The 19,009-nt window shown below is 46.4% G+C and overlaps 7 protein-coding genes across 7 annotated transcripts; 4 read left to right on the top strand and 3 right to left on the bottom strand.

Annotated features, from left to right (window-relative positions):
- Positions 1-314: 314 nt before the first annotated feature.
- On the bottom strand, positions 315-1,856 carry RhiXN_10922 (Retrotransposon gag protein; the record flags this gene model as incomplete). Its single annotated transcript, XM_043330737.1, has 1 exon — positions 315-1,856. One exon carries the CDS (start codon positions 1,854-1,856, stop codon positions 315-317), a length of 1,542 nt encoding a protein of 513 aa, XP_043186082.1.
- A 603-nt stretch (positions 1,857-2,459) lies between these two features.
- On the bottom strand, positions 2,460-5,792 carry RhiXN_10923 (Retrotransposable element Tf2 protein; the record flags this gene model as incomplete). Its single annotated transcript, XM_043330738.1, has 1 exon — positions 2,460-5,792. One exon carries the CDS (start codon positions 5,790-5,792, stop codon positions 2,460-2,462), a length of 3,333 nt encoding a protein of 1,110 aa, XP_043186083.1.
- A 77-nt stretch (positions 5,793-5,869) lies between these two features.
- Positions 5,870-7,060, bottom strand: RhiXN_10924 (Retrotransposon-derived protein PEG10; the record flags this gene model as incomplete). Its single annotated transcript, XM_043330739.1, has 2 exons — positions 5,870-6,534; positions 6,580-7,060. 2 exons carry the CDS (start codon positions 7,058-7,060, stop codon positions 5,870-5,872), a joined length of 1,146 nt encoding a protein of 381 aa, XP_043186084.1.
- Positions 7,061-11,904: 4,844 nt separating this feature from the next.
- Positions 11,905-14,073, top strand: RhiXN_10925 (Retrotransposable element Tf2 protein; the record flags this gene model as incomplete). Its single annotated transcript, XM_043330740.1, has 4 exons — positions 11,905-12,189; positions 12,262-12,391; positions 12,494-12,850; positions 12,914-14,073. The coding sequence occupies 4 exons, from the start codon at positions 11,905-11,907 to the stop codon at positions 14,071-14,073; spliced, it is 1,932 nt and encodes a 643-aa protein (XP_043186085.1).
- Positions 14,074-15,268: 1,195 nt separating this feature from the next.
- Positions 15,269-16,090, top strand: RhiXN_10926 (RNase H domain-containing protein; the record flags this gene model as incomplete). Its single annotated transcript, XM_043330741.1, has 2 exons — positions 15,269-15,488; positions 15,591-16,090. The coding sequence occupies 2 exons, from the start codon at positions 15,269-15,271 to the stop codon at positions 16,088-16,090; spliced, it is 720 nt and encodes a 239-aa protein (XP_043186086.1).
- A 1,170-nt stretch (positions 16,091-17,260) lies between these two features.
- On the top strand, positions 17,261-17,862 carry RhiXN_10927 (uncharacterized protein; the record flags this gene model as incomplete). Its single annotated transcript, XM_043330742.1, has 3 exons — positions 17,261-17,287; positions 17,350-17,502; positions 17,557-17,862. 3 exons carry the CDS (start codon positions 17,261-17,263, stop codon positions 17,860-17,862), a joined length of 486 nt encoding a protein of 161 aa, XP_043186087.1.
- Positions 17,863-18,501: 639 nt separating this feature from the next.
- Positions 18,502-18,924, top strand: RhiXN_10928 (mutS domain-containing protein; the record flags this gene model as incomplete). Its single annotated transcript, XM_043330743.1, has 2 exons — positions 18,502-18,810; positions 18,865-18,924. 2 exons carry the CDS (start codon positions 18,502-18,504, stop codon positions 18,922-18,924), a joined length of 369 nt encoding a protein of 122 aa, XP_043186088.1.
- Between the last annotated feature and the right edge of the window lie 85 nt (positions 18,925-19,009).

Here is a 19,009-nt window from a genome sequence, read left to right on the forward strand (position 1 = left end):
ATGGGTGATTTGGCCGGAATCAATCTCTCGGCCATCGATGACACGTAATTTCTTGGGAATTGGATGTATATAAGTTGGTAGTCGATAGGTTTCTACTAAAAGAGGGTGGATGAAGCACGAAGTTGCTCCAGAGTTGATCATGGCTTTTCCTTGAAAAGGTTTAGCCAAAAAACTTGATTTTTGGGATGTAGGAGTCTCACACGGATTTGCAGAGAATGATGCGTATATTTGAGATGTATTACATAAGGACAGTATTTCAAAATCATTGTTCTCATAATGCAAATCCGCAAGCATACAGCCAAGTGCCTTACTCCTTAGTCGGCCTTGGCTTTTCCTTTTCCCAACTCTTCCTCATCAGAAACTACTTCAATACGACTTTCTTCTTTAGGCCTTTCCCAAGACCATTCAATATTAGCCACATGTCCAGACATGGGCTTAGAAGGGCAGCTGCGCGCAAAATGTCCCTTGCCACCGCATATATGGCAGGTGAGGTTTGAAAAGCCCCTTCCATCAAGATCCATGGGGCCCAGACCCTTTGTGTTTGCGGCAGGAATAGGAATAGGAGCGATGATTGGTTTAACAGATGCAGCCGCAGCGGGGCGTTTGTCCTTTTTGAGGGAGGGGAATGGGATCATCGTGTCTTTGGTTTCCCCATTCCACCTGACATTGGGCATATTGCCAGAAGTTGTGCGAACAATGGAAGTGATGGCGCCTTTCTTGGCGCGGCGAGTAGTTGGGTCGATCATATAAACATTATCCCCTACATTCAGACGAGTACGAGTGGGAGTGGGATTAGAGGTGGAAGTGGGGACGGCAGTTGACGTGATACGAGTAGTGGAAACTGAGGGGTTGGATAGGCGAGTGGATTCAATGTGATTGGCAATTTCCTCTGCCTTGTCATAGACCTGTTGGGCTGTGGCGCGACGCCATTGGAACATAGTAGATAGCATGATGTCCTTGATTTCATTTTTCAGGCCATCATAGTACTTATTGCGCAAGGTCTCATCACTGTAACCAAGAGAAACCGAGTACTGCTGGAATTCCCTAGTATATTCCTGAACCGAAGCTTTCTGCCGCAAATTATTCCATTTTTGTTGGTACTTTTCATCACGGTTTGTGTCTACGTAATGCTTAGTAAATTCGGCCCAGAAGACATCGATATCCTCCAATAAGGGGACTACTTCTCCCCTGAACACCTTCCTTTCCTTATATGGACGGACCCAGTCTTCAGCTGCACCCTCGAAGTATGATGTAACCCACAAAATTTTTTCTTTGTGGGAACGGTTTGCTCCTTTGGCCCTTATGTAAGCCTGACAAGCGATGATGAAATTTAGAGCATCTTCTTTTTTGCCACTGAACTTGTTTGGCTTGGCAAATTTTAGATCGGAGGAAGACGTTATGGGAGCAGGAGGGATATTTGTGGCTGTACTGGTGCCAGCAGGTGGAGGTGGTGGAGGAGGAGCTGTGGAACAAGAAGGGGAAAGATGAATAAGATGGTCTTGCACCACTTGTATAGAAGCAGCTGCTCCTTGGATTTGGTTGGAATAAAATATATGTTGATTACGCGATTGCTCGCGATGTTCTTCTAATTCAGCCCTTAATAGAGCTAATTGGTCCCCTTGTGCCTCATAGGCTCCTTGTAGTTGCGAAAATTCCTTTTTTAATACAATCATATTTTGTGCGACCATATCAAGAAGTTCACGATCCGACATTTGATCAAAAGACATGGGAGAATATACATGAGGCGGCACAGCCGCAGGTGCAGGAGTATGAGTACGTGAAGAAGGGGCAGACCACCCCGATTGGATTTGGGGGGAAGTCAGACTAGTTTCTCCCATCGCGCCCAAACCAGGCATTGTCATATGAGACTGCGAAAAACTCATATTTGTCGTACACCACTGTAATGTGGGTACACACTAGTGAAGGCGGGCGCTTGGGGCCGTACTACTACAAGCTTATGTAATCTGACTAACTAACTAAGGCTATACTAACACCGCTTAAGGCGGTCTACTACTCCTATACTACTGCAGGGGGGCCTTAGGCCTGGGAGGTGTGGTGAGTAAGATAGAGAAGTTGCTACTGATGACTAAGGGGGCCGGCTACTTAGCTGGCTGGTTATCCTCCTCAATGAGTATGAGACGAGGTAAAATCAACTTGGGGTCTCCAAGCAATTTCCCTACTGTATATATAGACAAAGGCGCACTATTTACATGGTCTGTGCTCGTGAGAGAAGAAGTACATGGTGGGAAAAGGAAGCGTGCTGCGGGCTGCGCAGAAGCGTGGATTTCTCCTAAGCGCCCTTGGCACGGCATCTTGGCGCGGCATCTCGGCATAATAAGCGCCGAGGTCACGTGATCAAAAAAACAAAAGATATCAAGTCCGTAAAAAATACTAAAAATAATAGAAAAAATAGGCGATTCCAATGGTATAATCAAGGGGGTTGTAACATTGCCCCCCCCCTAAAGGCTCTTGGCGGCGTCACGAGCCTTTCTGAGTCTAGCCTGATTGAAGCGCTTGATCTCCTCCTGGCTGTGTTCCAATAGTTCCTCGGGCTCCCAGGAGTTGTCTTCTGGGCCGTAACCTTTCCATTTAATCAGATAAAACCATTTCCCTCTTTGTTGCTTTGAGTCAATGATTTGTTCTACTTCGTATTCCTCTTCTCCCTCTATTGTTTCAGGGGGAGGTCGCTCTGGGAACGGCTGACTTGGAGATTCGTAGCTTCTGGATAATAACCCGACGTAGAAGACATCATGGATTTTCAGGGTTTCCGGTAATTCTAGACGGTAGGCGTGGCTGGAAACCTTTTCGATGACTTTGAAAGGTCCTAGTCGTTTGGGGTCCAGCTTATTTGAGTTGGTCCTAAGCTCTACGTTTTTTCCATCTAGCCAGACCTTCTCCCCTACTGAATATTCCGGTACTGTTCCCTTGTCCCTGATCATCCGTTCTTTGCTCATTCTGAGGGCTGATTCGGCCTCTTTCCATTCTTGGGCTAACGTGTCAGCTACCGCATCTGCTTCTGGAACGTTGGCTGGGATGTTGGAAGGGTTCATGATTGGGTTTTGTCCATAGACAAGTTCAAAGGGTGTTTTTCCGGTTGACGCGTGTTTGGCGTTGTTGTATGCGTACTCAGCCAAAGGTAGCCAAGTGGCCCAATCCAAATGGTCGGCGGCTACGTAGGAGCATAGGTAAAACTCAATGAACTGGTTCACCCTTTCTGTCTGTCCATCTGATTCGGGGTGGTACGCAGAGGAGAAGGCTGGTTTGACTCCAAGTTGTTGGTAGAGGGCCCTTAAGAACTTTCCAGTGAAGGTGGTTCCGCGGTCAGAGATTGTTTTGACCGGTAATCTGTGAAGTTTCCACACATGGGTGATGAAAAGATCTGCAAGGCCTTTGGCGGTAACTTTCTTGGAGGTGGGGATGAAGTGCCCAAACTTGGAGAATGAATCAATCACCACTAAGATAGCGTCGTGACCCTGTGACTTGGGGAACCCAGTGATGAAATCGTAGGAGATGGTGTGAAACGGGAACGGGGGGACTTCCAAAGGTTTCAGCGCAATGACCGGTGCATGGGCTTGCCGGTTGGCTTGGCATACGGGGCAACATTCTACCCACTCTTTGGCGGAGGACTTCATCCCTGGCCACCAGTAATTGCGACTTAACAGTTCAAGTGTACGTTGTTGCCCTGGGTGTCCTGCCAGCGGTGAGTCGTGGAATTCCCTGAGTAGCCGGTCTTTTGTGGATTCTGAGTCTGGAACCACCAACTTTCCGCGGTACCATAATAGGTCTTCTTCCCAATCATATTCCCTGTAGGCCTTTCGAATTGACAGAGGTGCGTTGTCCGCGTCTTCTGTGAGGAACTTGATGATGGGTTCAAGTGACGGGTCATCCCTGAGTTTGGTGCGGATTTCTGAGACAATATTGAGTTCCTCTTCTGACGTGTTGGCAAATACTTCCGCTGGTAGCATGACTTCTGGGTTTGGGGGCGTATCTACGTAGTCAGACCTTCTGGACAGTGCATCTGGTTTCCCTGATTGCTTCCCTGGGCGATAATGGATTTCAAAATTGAAATCGCTCAGGAATATGCGCCATCTGGCGTGCCTCCGGTTGAAGGTCCTGGCTTGCCTCCAGTATTCCAGGTTCCTGTGATCCGTGAAGACCTGGATTGGCTTGTCTGTAGCTTCTAGGAATATCCGCCATTCTTCTAATGCCTTGATTATTGCCAGGAGTTCCTTATCGTGGGTGTCGTAATTGGCTTCTGCTCCTGAGAATGATTTGGACATATAGGCAATGGGGTGTAACCGGTTGTCTGGGCCTCGCTGGCTGAGTATTGCTCCCATTGCTACCCCTGATGCGTCTGTTTCGAGGTAGTAGGGTAGGCCCGGGTTGGAGTGAATAAGGACCGGTGACTGGGTGACAAGAAGCTTTAATTCCTGGAACGCTGCTTCCTCTAGGTTACCCCATGACCAAGGGGTTTCCTTTTTGGTGAGATTATGCAGAGGGCGTGCGACCGCACTGAAGTTGGGGATAAACCGGCGGAGGTAATTGACAAAACCTAGGAAGGCCTGGACTTGTTTAACCGTCTTGGGCTGTGGCCATGACGTGACTGCCTCAATCTTTTTCTGGTCCATGGAGAAACCGGCTGGGGATATGACAATGCCTAAGTAATCCACCGTAGTGACGTGGAAGTGGCATTTAGAGAGCTTGCAAAACAACTGGTTTTTCATTAGCCTTGATAGGACTTCCTTAACGTGTTCCGGGTGCTTCTCGGGGTCTTCTGAGAAGATGAGGATATCATCCAGGTAGATTACCACTGTGACGTCAATGAGATCCCTGAACAAGTCATTCATGAAATGTTGGAAGGCGGCCGGGGCGTTGGTGAGACCAAAGGGCATGACCAGATATTCGAATAGTCCATACTTAGTCCTAAAGGCCGTCTTCCATTCATCTCCTTCTTTAATTCTGACGTTGTTATAGCCCCAACGAAGATCCAACTTGGTGAAGAGTTTTGCATTCCTTAGTTTGGCCATAAGGTCATCTTGCCTGGGGAGAGGGTAGACATTTTTATGAGTGACCTCGTTCAACTTCCTATAATCAACAACCAGTCTGAGGGAGCCATCTGCCTTTTTTACAAACATGACTGGGGCGCCTGCTGAGGAGGTACTAGGGCGGATTTTGCCTGTTGCCAGCTCCTCGTCAATGTGTTGTTTCAGCGCCCTGGATTCTGCATCGGTCATGCCATAAATGGGTCCGGGTGAGAGTTTGGCATCAGGAAGAAGGTCAATGGAAATGTCATATTCCCTGTGGGGGGGAAGGACCTTAAATTCTTCTTTGCCAAATACTCTTGCAAACTCATGGTATTGGGTAGGGAGGTCTGCCAAGGGGTCAGGATCCGCTTCTTCCTCAGAGGCAATTTGAACCTGTTCTGGGAATGTGACAAGTCCCTGTTGCCAGTCGATTAGGGGGGATTCCGATGTGAGCCAGGTCATGCCAAGAATAGCCGGGGTGTTGCCTATGGGGCAAACAAGGAAAGGAATGTGGTGGGGATGGCCATTGGCCGAGACCGCAAGTTGAACCTGGTGCCAAATGCGACCAGTCTGAGATATGGTACCATCTAACATCCTCACTACTCGTGGATTTTCGAGTAGGGTTTTTGGGATTTTCAATTTTTCTACTAGAGTGGGGGATATAAAATTGGAGGTGGCGCCGGAGTCAATGAGGGTTTTGATAGGGTCCGTCGGGTAGTCACGCAGTATTATATCAAGAAAGAGTAAGGGTTTCTTGTTTGAGTCCATTGCAATATTTACAAATTCCGAGACTGATACATGCGATTCTAATTTAGAGACCAAGGGCTTGACGGTAGCTCTTGGCCTCATTCTTTTTCCGACTCGTCCTGGGCCACCTTGGCAGTTTCCTTGGGAGTGGCCTTCCAGCCATTGGGACATTGTTTGATCCCATGTCCCTTCTGACCGCACTTGACACAAAGGCCAGACGCGCGACGACGATCCCTTTCTTCCGGTGTGACATAATTAGGGTCCTCGGAGAGGCGGACCCGTTGGGTGGTGGTAGTGGTGGAAGTGGCCATGGTGGCCGGGGATTTGGCAGGGAGCTTCTTTGGACGGTTTTCCTCGTTTTCCCGACGAGTATTGTCAATTTTGACCGAGGCAGCAAATATGGCTTCTAGGTCGTCGTCGGGAATATTGTCCTTGGTGGACAAGAGTTCTTTCACCTTCCAGTGAAGGCCGCGCGTGAACTGGGCAATGTACGCCTCAGTATTCCAGTCAAGTTCCGCCATGAGGTTGCAGAATTCAGTGACGTACTCAGACGTGGTCGTGGTCTGAGTTAATGCGGCAATCTTCCTGGCAGCCGCCCTCTTTGCGTCTGGATCAGCGAAGGCTTCCTTGAATTTGGCCGTTAAGGCCGGGATGGTGGTGGGGGGATTTCCCTCGCCCTTGATGATAGTCCCAATAATGGGAAGAGCCCAATCGGCGGCTTTGTCTGTCATGTGGTACAGAATCCACACAACCATTTGTTCCTCTTCATCGAATTGATCTCAATGAAGCGCGACCCACAGCAGCATACGGTCTAGCCACTGGGTTGCCTTCCGTCCCCTGGAGTCTCCCTTGTATGGGTCTGGGAGCTCCATCTTGGGTTGCTTTACGCTGGACCCTGAATCGAAGGGGGTGAGGGAGCTGAGGCTCCGTTTAGGCGTGTCGCGAGGCTCTTTTTTGGGAGCTCGCCTGGGTTCTTCCTCCTCTTCTGAGTCAAAACCCATTCCTCTTGATGGGCGGAAGGGGGCCTTGAGTCCAGGCCTAACCGTTCCTGGAGTGTGCGCTTCTCCCCCTGTGTGAGTGGGGGGAGTGACAGGCCCAGCCAATGGGCCAGGCTGGGCTTGGGTTCCTTGGTCCTTGTCGCCGAGTAAGTCGGCGGTCTCCTTACATATGGCCTTGAGCTCATTGAGCTGTTGGCCTTGTGATTTGATTTGGTCCTGGAGGGACCCGACTGTGGCTGTGAGGGCTGTGATAGCCTCAAGGAGAGCGGCAAGGGACGGTTCCGGTTCCATCCTTGGCAAGTCTCGCGAAGTGGGAGATGCGCTGCGAGAGGGTGGTTGGGAATTGGTTGGAACGGAACGTCGAGAGGAGCGGCTAGAGGGACGGGAGTATGGGTGTGGGACTCCAGAGTGTGTGGAGGGAATGGTGGAAACGGCGTGGGGGAGATAGTGCCTATATCAGGACTTATGGGCGGTTTTTGTGTAGTATGTGGGCGCTAAACCTTTGCGTCAAGCACCTAGCGTTGGATAGTCCCTACAGCAAATCAACAGATCTAGCGATTGTGATATGAGCGGGTTTTCTACAAGCGGGTGTTTCAGCTGACTAAGGTCGCTAACTACTGTGTTCCGGCGAAACACGTGGTATGCGGGGGATTAGAGCCCGTCTGCCTTATAGCAATTTGGTACTACGTGTGGGTGGGGGGTTTTTGATTATTCTACCCCGCAAGGTGGCCCAGATCACGTGTTTTCCCTTGTGCTAGTACAGGGGGTCCTCTCCTTGTTGAACAAGCCTACAAGAAGTCAATTTTACAATGTCGTACACCACTGTAATGTGGGTACACACTAGTGAAGGCGGGCGCTTGGGGCCGTACTACTACAAGCTTATGTAATCTGACTAACTAACTAAGGCTATACTAACACCGCTTAAGGCGGTCTACTACTCCTATACTACTGCAGGGGGGCCTTAGGCCTGGGAGGTGTGGTGAGTAAGATAGAGAAGTTGCTACTGATGACTAAGGGGGCCGGCTACTTAGCTGGCTGGTTATCCTCCTCAATGAGTATGAGACGAGGTAAAATCAACTTGGGGTCTCCAAGCAATTTCCCTACTGTATATATAGACAAAGGCGCACTATTTACATGGTCTGTGCTCGTGAGAGAAGAAGTACATGGTGGGAAAAGGAAGCGTGCTGCGGGCTGCGCAGAAGCGTGGATTTCTCCTAAGCGCCCTTGGCACGGCATCTCGGCGCGGCATCTCGGCATAATAAGCGCCGAGGTCACGTGATCAAAAAAACAAAAGATATCAAGTCCGTAAAAAATACTAAAAATAATAGAAAAAATAGGCGATTCCAATGGTATAATCAAGGGGGTTGTAACAATATTCCTCGTAATAATGGATACGCCCTTTTCCGTCTTGGGTGATATCCTGGATTGAGCAATGGAAGTTGTCTAACTTGATTTCTTTCTCTACCAATAGCCTGTCCTTTTCTTCTATAAGGCGTTCTTGTTCTTCGATAGTTAAAGCAAGATTGCGATTATGTGATTCGAGGTTTGCAATCAGATTCTTGTGTTCTTGTGCCTCTGTTTTGTATATGGTATTGAGGCGTTCAGCAAACGATCGATGGCTTTTTAAGATTGCAATGTTTTGGACAAGGCCAGGTTTCTCGATTCGTGCTATGTGCTCTTCAAGGTTCTCAATTCGACCCACAAGGATGTGATTGATGTCAACAAGGGTTTTTTCAAGGTAGAGATATTGGGTGACAATGGAGTAAGGCCAGAAAATGGCAAAGAGGATGAGATCTAAAAAATCGAACACTAGAATGCGTTCCCGATATAAATCAGTACTCGATCAGATAGATAAAACGGTTTTATAGCGCTAAACTACTAACTGTTTGCTTTCCTACTAGCGTTAGACTATCCTTATACTAATATCAACAGCTGTGTGCAATTGTGATGATTAGTCAGGTTTTTAGTAAGCGGAAGGTTGGCTGACTAACAGCGTATGGCTAAGGGTGCGGACACCTTGGTATGCGGACAATTGCTGGCAAAGGGCTATCCCGCAACCGTACTGGTACTCGTATTCCTGTCTTTGATTATGACACAGGGGCTACAATGTGATACCGTTTCGGGCTTTGGTGCTTATCTAAGCGCAGTTCTCGTTTGTTGACAAGAGTACGAGTGTAACAAGACTTGACCTAGTGTCACGACTAAGCTTGGACCTATGATACAAGTAGGCTTAAAGTCCGTGGCCCTATCACCAATGGACTATGAGGCAAAGAGGGGCGACAAGGGCCCAAGGGGTATGGTATGGGTAGAGGGCAACGAGGCCTGGGTTAAGGGTTTGTAGTAAAGTGCACTGATGGCCAACTAGGGGCCTGGGCAATAGGTAAGGGTAAGCTTAGGATGAATTGACGAAGAGGTCAAGTCTTGCTGTTTAGCAGCAACTTGACCTGGTTTAAATACATGGGGGAAGCCACATCAAAAACAACAGTACTAAATAGTGAGTCATTTACAATTTCACATCATATATCAAATATGTCACATGATCTTGATGAGTCATAAATATATACCAAAAAAGGAAACTGTCTCAGAAAAAGGGTAGAAAATAGTAGAAAAAAGTGTCATGCCAATGAAGGTCATGACACCAGGTCAAGTTGCCGCTAAACAGCAAGACTTGACCTCTTTGTCAATTCACCTGAGTTCTTACCTATTCCCTTTGCCCAGGCCCCTAGTTGGCCATTAGTGCATATTACTTATAAATCACAACCCAGGCCTTGTTGCCCTCTACCCCCATCCATACCCCTTGGGCCTTTGTTGCCCCTCTTGCGTTTCATAGTCCATTGGTGATAGGGCCACAGACTTTAAGCCATACTTGTATCATAGGTCCAAGCTTAGTTGTGACAGTATCCTACCTTTGGGACTGTTTACTCCAAGGATGAAACACTTAGCCTTGGGACATCTAAGGACCCACACAGGTAAATACTGCCTTGGGGCAAATATTAGGAACTGTTGTTTGTTTACTATGTACCAAAGTATTGGCTCTCCTAAGTGTTTCAGTTGCCACATGTACCTCCTATACCCCCTCTTGGTATCAATCATGTATATACTTGTTTGTGCGCCTTCTCAGGGTATAAAAGGACCCTGTGAAGATGCTTCTAATGCATCCATTTATCCACTCTTATATATTGACATATACACACAAGTGTTGTAGACACATTTGATACCACAGATTTTATTCCAATTTTCTCAAATGTAAACAGAACCAAACAGACAACATTTTCAGTCACGTGATCTTGGCGCTTATATCATACACTAAGCACCAAGCCACATCCCCATCTGCGCTTAATCATGTATACATAGCCACCTCCACCAATGACATCATCATGACATGTCAGTGACACATACACATGAGTAAGGCCAACTGTGGAGCAGGGTTCTTATTTGATACAGTATTGCATATAACACATTCGTAATTAGTCCTGTCTTGTAATATATAAAGGAGGCCCCCAACCATGGTAACACCCAGGTCAATTACCTCTTGTTGCATCACACATTGTACAAGGGCCTTATAGCCCAGCAAGCCACTTAGTTATACACCTTAAGCGTTGTTCTCACTGTATGTACATAGCCTGTTGCTGCCTTATAGCGCGTGGACATTGTAGTTAGTTAGTTTGTTGTTGTAGGTAGCCCCCTTGCTGCCTTACACAGTTTTACTTAGTTTATACGGCCTCAAGTGCCTGCTGCCTTGACACCCCTTAAGGACGTCTAGGACACACAAGCCTTTAACAGCTTATCTGTGCATTTACTTTAGTGATTGACTCACTGTAAATAGCATAGGAGCTTATTTGGTGCACTAAGACCATAGGCCAGTCCCAACAGACACAGGGTAACCTATTAGTATACTTACTGCAACCCTGTGCCCCTTGACTGTCACAGTTGTTGAGTTCAACATTGAGTATAGTGCAACAATACTGTAAGGATTGTTGTGATTGAGTGATAGTGTTTCAATCTACCATACCCCTATATTGTAGATAGCTTTATCTACAATATCTCATAAATCCTAGATATATTTTAGGTACACCCCATAAGTCTTAAGTCTTACTTAAGCATCTATAAGTCCTATACTTATTAGGCAAATCCTACAAATCCTGTACATTAGTCAGGTAACCCTCTTACCTAAGGTACTATCCCAGAGACCTTGAGTATACATACCCTTAGTCACTTAGGCTTAAGTAACATTAGTCTAAGGTACTATACATAACCAACCACCTGCACTTCATGGTTGCTAGACTATTTGTTAGGAGTTGTTATTCCTGATAACCTAGCCTATATTGTGCATATATTCTGTGCATATATTCTGATTCTTAATATTGTTCTTAGTTATTCCCATATACATTGTGTATATAGTAATTCTTTCTTACTCCTGTATTTACACAACTCTTAACACCAGCTGCCTTCCAACATTTCATGAACAACCTGTTTAGGGACCTCATTGACGTCACCATGGTTATCTACTTGGACAACATATTGATCTTTTCAGAAAATCCTGAGGACCACCCAATTCATGTTAGGGAAGTCCTATCACAGCTAATGAAGAATCAATTGTTCTGCAAACTCTCAAAGTGCCACTTCCACATTACTACAGTCAATTACCTTGGTATTTGTCACAACTCAGCTTGGACCTATGATACAAGTGGGGTTTAAAGTCCGTGGCCCTATCACCAATGGACTATGAAGCCAGGAGGGGCAACAAAGGCCCAAGAGGTATGGTTTTAGGGTAGAGGGCAACAAAGGCCTGGTTAATGATGCTTAAGTAAGGTGCACTATGCTCAACAAGGGAGCAGGGCAATGGGCAGGTATGAGTGAGGATGAATTGACAAAGAGGTCAAGTCTTGCTGTTTTAGCAGCAACTTGACCTGGTTTAAATACATGAGGAAAGCCACATCAAAAACAACAGTACTAAATAATGAGTCATTTACAATTTCACATCATATATCAAATATGTCACATGATCTTGATGAGTCATAAATATATACCAAAAAAGGAAACTGTCTCAGAAAACAAAACTAGAAAATAGTAAAAATTCATGTCATGCCAATGAAGGTCATGACAGTATTGTTATATCCCCTGCTGGCTTCTCAATGGACCAGAAGAAGATTGAAGCTGTGATGTCATGGCCCACACCCAAAACAGTCAAACAGGTTCAGGCATTCCTAGGATGTGTAAACTATCTCTGCTGTTTTATCCCAAACTTTAGCGCAGTTGCACACTCCCTCCACAACCTCACAAAAAAGGATACCCCATGGTCCTGGGGAAGCCAAGAGGAGGAAGCGTTCCAAGAACTGAAAACCCTAGTCACAAAAAGCCTGGTCCTCATTCATTCCAACCCCAAATTACCCTACTATCTGGAAACAGACGCGTCTGGGGTGGCTATGGGAGCAATACTAAGTCAACAAGGAGAGGATAACTGATTACACCCAGTTGCTTACATGTCAAAGTCCTTCTCTGGCGCCAAAGCCAACTACAACATGCATGACAAAGAGCTATTGGCAATCATCAAGGCATTAGAAGAATGGCAGATATTTTTGGAAGCAACAGATAGACCTATTCAGGTGTTCACAGATCATTGTAACCTGGAGTATTGGATGCAGGCAAGAACTTTCAACCAAAGACACACCAGGTGGCGCATCTTCTTAAGCAAATTTAACTTCAAAACTCACTATTGACCAGGGAAACAATCTGGAAAGCCTGATGCACTGTCCAGATGCTCAGACTATACAGATATACCCCAAGAACCAGAAGTTATGCTCCCAGCTGAAGTCTTTGCCAACACCTCCCAGGAGGAGTTAGAAATTGTCACAGAGATCCATTCCCAGTTGAGAGAAGACCCATCACTGGAACCCATCATTCAATTCCTGACAGAAGATGTGGAAAATGGACCTCTGTCCATCCAAAAGGTGTACAAGGACTATGATTGGGAAGAGGACCTACTTTGGTACCAAGGAAAACTAGTAGTCCCAGACTCAGAACCACTAAAGGAGAAGTTGTTGAGGGAATTTCATGACTCCCCATTAGCAGGACACCCAGGTCAACAATGCACCTTGGAGTTGCTAAACTGGAACTATTGGTGGCCATGAATGAAATCTTCAGCCAAAGAATGGGTTGAATGCTGCCCAACTTGCCAAGCAAACTGTTGCCCACATGCCCCAGTAATTGCTTTGAAACCCCTAGAAGTGCCCCCATTTTCATTCCACACCATCTCCTACAACTTCATCACAGGATTCCCAAAGTCCCAAGGGTGCAACACTATCCTAGTTGTAATTGACTCATTCTCCAAGTTTGGCCACTTTATCCCCACCTCCAAGAAGATCACTGCTAAAGGCCTTGCAGACCTGTTCATCACCCACATCTGGAAACTCCACGGGCTACCTGTCAAAACAGTCTCTGATTGGGGAACAACCTTTATGGGGAGATTCCTGAGGGCACTCTACCAGTGGCTTGGTGTCAAACTGGCATTCTCTTCAGCCTATCATCCAGAATCAGACGGTCAAACAGAAAGGGTGAACCAGTTCATTGAATTCTACCTACAATCCTACATTGCAGCCAACCACTCCAATTGGGCTGCTTGGTTACCATTGGCAGAATATGCATACAATAATGCCAAACACGCAGCAACAGGAAGAACACCTTTTGAACTAGTCTATGGACGGAATCCAGTAATGAACCCATCTAATGTCCCAGCCAACATCCCAGAGGCAGACACAGTAGCAGATACACTGGCCTGGGAATGGAAAGAAGCCAAGGCAGCCCACAGGATGAGCAAGGAAAGGATGTCTAGGAACCAAGGAACACTTCCAGAATATTCAATAGGCAAGAAAGTGTGGATAGATGGGAAGAACATGGAACTCAGAACCAACTCCAACAAACTAGACCCCAAACAGTTAGGTCCCTTTGAAATCACAGAAAAAATCTCCAGCCACGCATACTGTCTAAAACTCCCAGAATCCTTGAAAATCCATGATGTGTTCTACATGGGTCTCCTATCCAAAACCCACAAATCCCCAAACCAACCATTCCCAGAACAACCCCCTCCTGAAACAATAGAAGGGGAGGAAGAATACAAGGTGGAACAAATCATCAACTCCAAAAGACAACAGGGAAAATGGTTTTACCTAATCAAATGGAAGGGATATGGCCCAGAAGACAACTTGTGGGAACCTGAAGAACTACTGGAACATAGTCAAGAAGAAATTAGCTGCTTCAACAAATCACAACTGAAAAAGGCTTGTGACTCTGCCAAAAGCCTTTAAGGGGGGGGCAATGTTACACCCTCTGCACATATACCATTAGATTTGCCTGATTTTTCTGATATTTTTAGTATTTTTTCCGATCTCAATATCTATTGTTTTTCAATCATGTGATCTCAGCGCTTACCATGCCAAGATGCCATGCCAAGATGCTGTGCCAAGGGCGCTTAGGAGTAATCCATGCTTCTGCGCAGCCTGCAGCACCCTTCTCATTTCTCTTATGTACTTCTTTTCTCACACGCACAGACCATGTAGATAGCGCCCCTTTGTCTATATATACAGCAGGAAAATCACTTGGAGACCCCAAGTCAATTTTACCTTGTCTCACATCAATTGAGGAGGTATCCCAGCCAGCTAAGTAGCCAGCCCCCATCAGAAGTAGCGCACTTATCCCTTACTCTTACCTACCACACCTCCCAGGCCTAAGGCCCCTTTGCTACCAGCAGCTACCAGTAGGACACCTTAAGCATCAGTAGTATAGCCTTAGATAAGTAGATTACATAAGCAGTGTACTAGTAGTATGGCCACAAGCGCCCGCCTCATTAACAAGTACCCACCTTACAGTGGTGTACAACAGAAAACAGCATATATGCTAAAGACGTTGCATATTAAGGGTATTCCTGAGGTTTATAGGTTTTGTAAAGGTTGCAATTGGATAGAGGGACCTTGAGAACCTTAGTTTGCATCTTTATCTCATTTTATTCACTGTAGTATCACTTGTGTAATTAATAAAATAAGTACAGATTATGGAAGAAATGTCATATCCATAACAACTTCCATGCTTACTTGCACTTGTTCTATGGTGTGTAAGTACCATTCCTGCATATTAATGTATAATCCAAAAAATGCTATAAATCATAGAAATAACAGTATGACTATTTTGCATGATCAAATGTGTATATATGCAAGCACAATGAGGGAATAAAGTGTAAAATGTCTTGTAGCACTGCCAGTTTCCAAATATATTAATGTCCATGCCCACATTTGGATAGAGCAAGTATGATTACTCTAGTTTGCACTATTCACTATTGGCAATTAGGGGTGCATATGTCTAAATTATCCATTCCATAACATATGGCCCAAAACTCACAATGTTAGTATGCCTCCCTCAACATGAATTGGACTATGGAAGAATTGATACCTGAAATCAGTATGTATTGACCTTGATTTCAGCTCAATTCTCACTTAAACACATGCAATGATTTTCAGCATTATAACCTTGTACAGTGTTCTGGACAGAAGGCTCAATTTCAAGGAGCATACTGCAGTAACAGTTGTCAAAGCCAAAGCCACACTGGCTGGCCTCCAAATGCTAGCCAGCTCCCAGAATGGACTGTCCATATACCACACATGCATCTTGTACAAGGCCAGTGTCACCCCCATCCTGACTTATGGGCTCCCTCTGTGGTTTCATGGATGTAGGCAATTTTCTTGCTTGATCCACTTAGGAAAGTTCAGAATTTTGAGGTGGCTACTTGGTGCTTTCCAAACTACTCCCACCTGATACATGAAGCACCTAGTGTCCATCTCCCCTTTCTACATCACATGTCTAAGAATCATCAAGAACCTTGCCAACAAACTCAGGTCCAGTCCCACCCAATCAGAACTTGCACACCAACTGCCCACCTCCTGGGACTTCTTCACCATCACTGACAACATCCCAAGGTCTCCTGTTGAGTTTGCTGCATCCTTCTCCCACTCAAATGCTGAGTTCATCACCCTATACCTCATTCACTCAGCTGCCCCCACCAATCCATGGCCAGACCAACTTATGGTTGACAAGAGGTTGCCCAGCAGCTCCAAGAAGGCTGCAGCCAGGATAATCAAGAACAAAATTGAAATAGCCAAAGCCAACCGTGACGGTAACACTGTTCACAGCCCCCCCAACGGTCACGCCAGCGTTCTTTCCACCACGTCCAAGGTTGGACTTGGATACATTGTTAAATACGGGAGAAAACACTGGAAAAAGGATCTCACGGCATGGGACCCAGAGCAAACATCTACGACGCCGAAATGCTAGGCGTCGCAATATGCCTTGGCAAATCCGTCCACATTGGCAAACAAGTCCAGGCCACGCGCATAGACCTATACTGCGCCAACAAAACCGCCGTCCGGTCCATAATCAACCTTCATAGACTCCCCCCCCCCCCGATATGCCGCCCACCTTTTCCATCAGCACGCGCTCTCTCCTGTTGAACCACCCCAATCGCCACATACTCGTCAAATGGCTACCGAAACATTCAAACATCAAAGGAACGAATTGGCGGATGAAGCCGCAAAAGGGAGCGAGACGCTACGCCCCACCCCGCTATTTGACAGGATGATCACTTAGTCCAGAGCGGAGCAAATGCCACCAAACAAGCATTGAGATCGTGGAAGAAGATCTCGGACAAACACACGGCGTCCCGCCCCGACTCATCCACGTACCTACCCAGGGCCCCGTCGTTGAAGCTACACCCCATATTCAACAACGCAACACCATCCCGCAACTTACAATGCCGACCAGTCCAATTCCTTACCGGACAGGGCTTCTACGGGGAATACCGGGCTCGGTTCCACCCACATTTAAGCTCACAATGCTCGTGCGGCAAGACCATTCAAACGCCGAGACACTCGCTCTTGTTCTGCCTTGACACAGCAGAACACAGACACATACTCACAAGTACATCGTCTAAACGCTCCGGGGAGGAGTTATTCGGAACACTGCCGAGACTGGAGGAAGTAGCTGACTTCGTACACAAATCGGGAATCGGGAATCGGAAAGCTTAGAGATCCGCCGGCTGCCGCACAGACTCTGTAGGACCTTACGTCCACGTCCATATGTCCTTATGACCGCTATATACGCCCCTACGGCCGCCACCCTCCAGTCCTTATGACCTCCCATCCCACGCCCTTGTGGCCCCTGTACCCGATCTCTATGCCCATCCCGTGCTTACTACCTCGCTTGTCGTTTCCGCCTTTTGTTTTCTCTCCCTCTCTCTCGTCTCTTTTCCTTCTCGTCTTAGCGCAGTTTGTCTCGGTCTGTGAGCGGTTAGCCTTATTCGCTTGTAGCTCTTTAAATATGAGTCCAAAAAAACAAATAGGTATCACGCGGCTTTTTAGACACATATGGCACGTGCTCAATTCCATGTTCTCAACCTCGTTCATCTCCTATCACTTTTTCATTGTATCCAAGTAAAGTCTTCTGCTAATGCCGACTTACCCTGGTTTCTATCTTGTGAGTCTCACTTTTCTTTGTTTAGTCCTAACTCCACCTCTGACCGCCACGACCGATGGCAGTCGCCACAAGCCTGGGATGACTGGGTTCGTTCACAAAATACTTTGTTGCCTCGTTGGGGTCCTGGGAATGCAGAAGATATGATCAAGAGGGAGTTGCGCAAACACAAAATGAAGAAATACTTTGCTGTTATTCAGGTTCCTACTCCTCTATCTGTAGGTATCTTTACTTTAATTTGTATTGCTAATTAAAGTAAACAACATATTTAGGAGCCTGGCGAATCCAGTGTCGGCTTGATGATCTACAGACAGTGTTCCCCAAGACGAGTCTATCTTGCGCCGCATGCGGATGCCAAAGCCGACGTCTTTGGGCCACAGATACTCCAAAGTTTGATTGGGGTGACAACCTCCGAGTGGAGGTGCATTTGGTTCAAGAATTATTCAACAAAACCACGATTTGAAGCCGAGTTCTTAGAGCCTCCCAGTGGTGGACAGGATGGGGGCCTCCCTCTTCAGGAGGCCAACAAAGGATTGGCTAACACGAATGAAGTTGCTGGGGCGCTCCAGGCCGAATAAAGGGCTACAAATAGTAGTAATCACTAATAGTTGCGGTGTATACTTTATATAAAATTGAGACTCAGGGGTATATCCCTTTCATAAGTTTACGGCTGTTACGGAAATAATGGCCACTTTTAGTTTGTAGACACGCGCATGAACACAACCTTTGCGCCTTGGTCTGTGAGGGCTAGCTTTCAATCACCCGAAGGCACAAGGGCATGTGTTTTGTTACTATAAATCGTCTGACATCTGAGAACTATCTACGTTTCCTAGGAGCCATGATGACCAACTGTGATACCACTAAGAACCTAGAAGTTTTACAGAATAATGTCCCAAAGAAGAGTAAAACTTTGTTGTTTGGGTAATTATGAATTTCTTCCCAATCTTTTTGGTATCTAATACAACCGTGCAGCTTGTTGAATCATACATTCACACCCATGGCACATTGGTTGTTAAGGATCAACATTCTAGCTCCAATAACTGGTACGTAAACCCTGATGATTGTCCCAAAGCCAAGCCGAAGTAATTCAATGTTGGATCAAATGGCTATCAAGTGCCAACTCGAAGTAGTCCAAACTATAGAACTAACATATTTATACGCATAGCACGCATAATTCATACCCAAGTTCAGAGTTAGTTAATGATGAGGAGAAATACATGGCCATTCACAATGCCCTCAAGCCCATCAGATCAAAAGATTCTGACAAGCTCATTGCCTGGCTCAGCACGTCCAACACGCATCCAGTTGGCGGACCTTCTGGTAACGCCCAAGGAGCATCAGTCCAAGTCAAGCAGATTATGACGCTACATAGTGCTGTTCCGGGGCTTCCTGAAGTTGTTCAAGCACTTAATGGATGTCACAGCTATCTGCTGCAAATGCTAGGTGATATGCTCAACAATGAGCGTGTCAAATCTACCAATGATATGGTTAGCCAGGGGCTAAATGATGATGCACTTTCCGTGGGAGTGAGTTCAATTTGCCTATTCTAAAGCATGTTATTGTGAAGAAGAAATTGGCAGGGTGGTGGGAGCTTTGGTACCTCTTTTGGATCAGTCACCAAGAAGGTCTACGCTGTTTGAGCAAACTACAACCACCTTCCCGACGTAGCACGTGAAACCCGCAGTGCAAAGATTGCCAAGAACACCAATTGCCTGATTGACGCAC

Source organism: Rhizoctonia solani, chromosome 14, assembly GCF_016906535.1.
Source record: "Rhizoctonia solani chromosome 14, complete sequence".
NCBI lineage: Eukaryota > Fungi > Basidiomycota > Agaricomycetes > Cantharellales > Ceratobasidiaceae > Rhizoctonia > Rhizoctonia solani.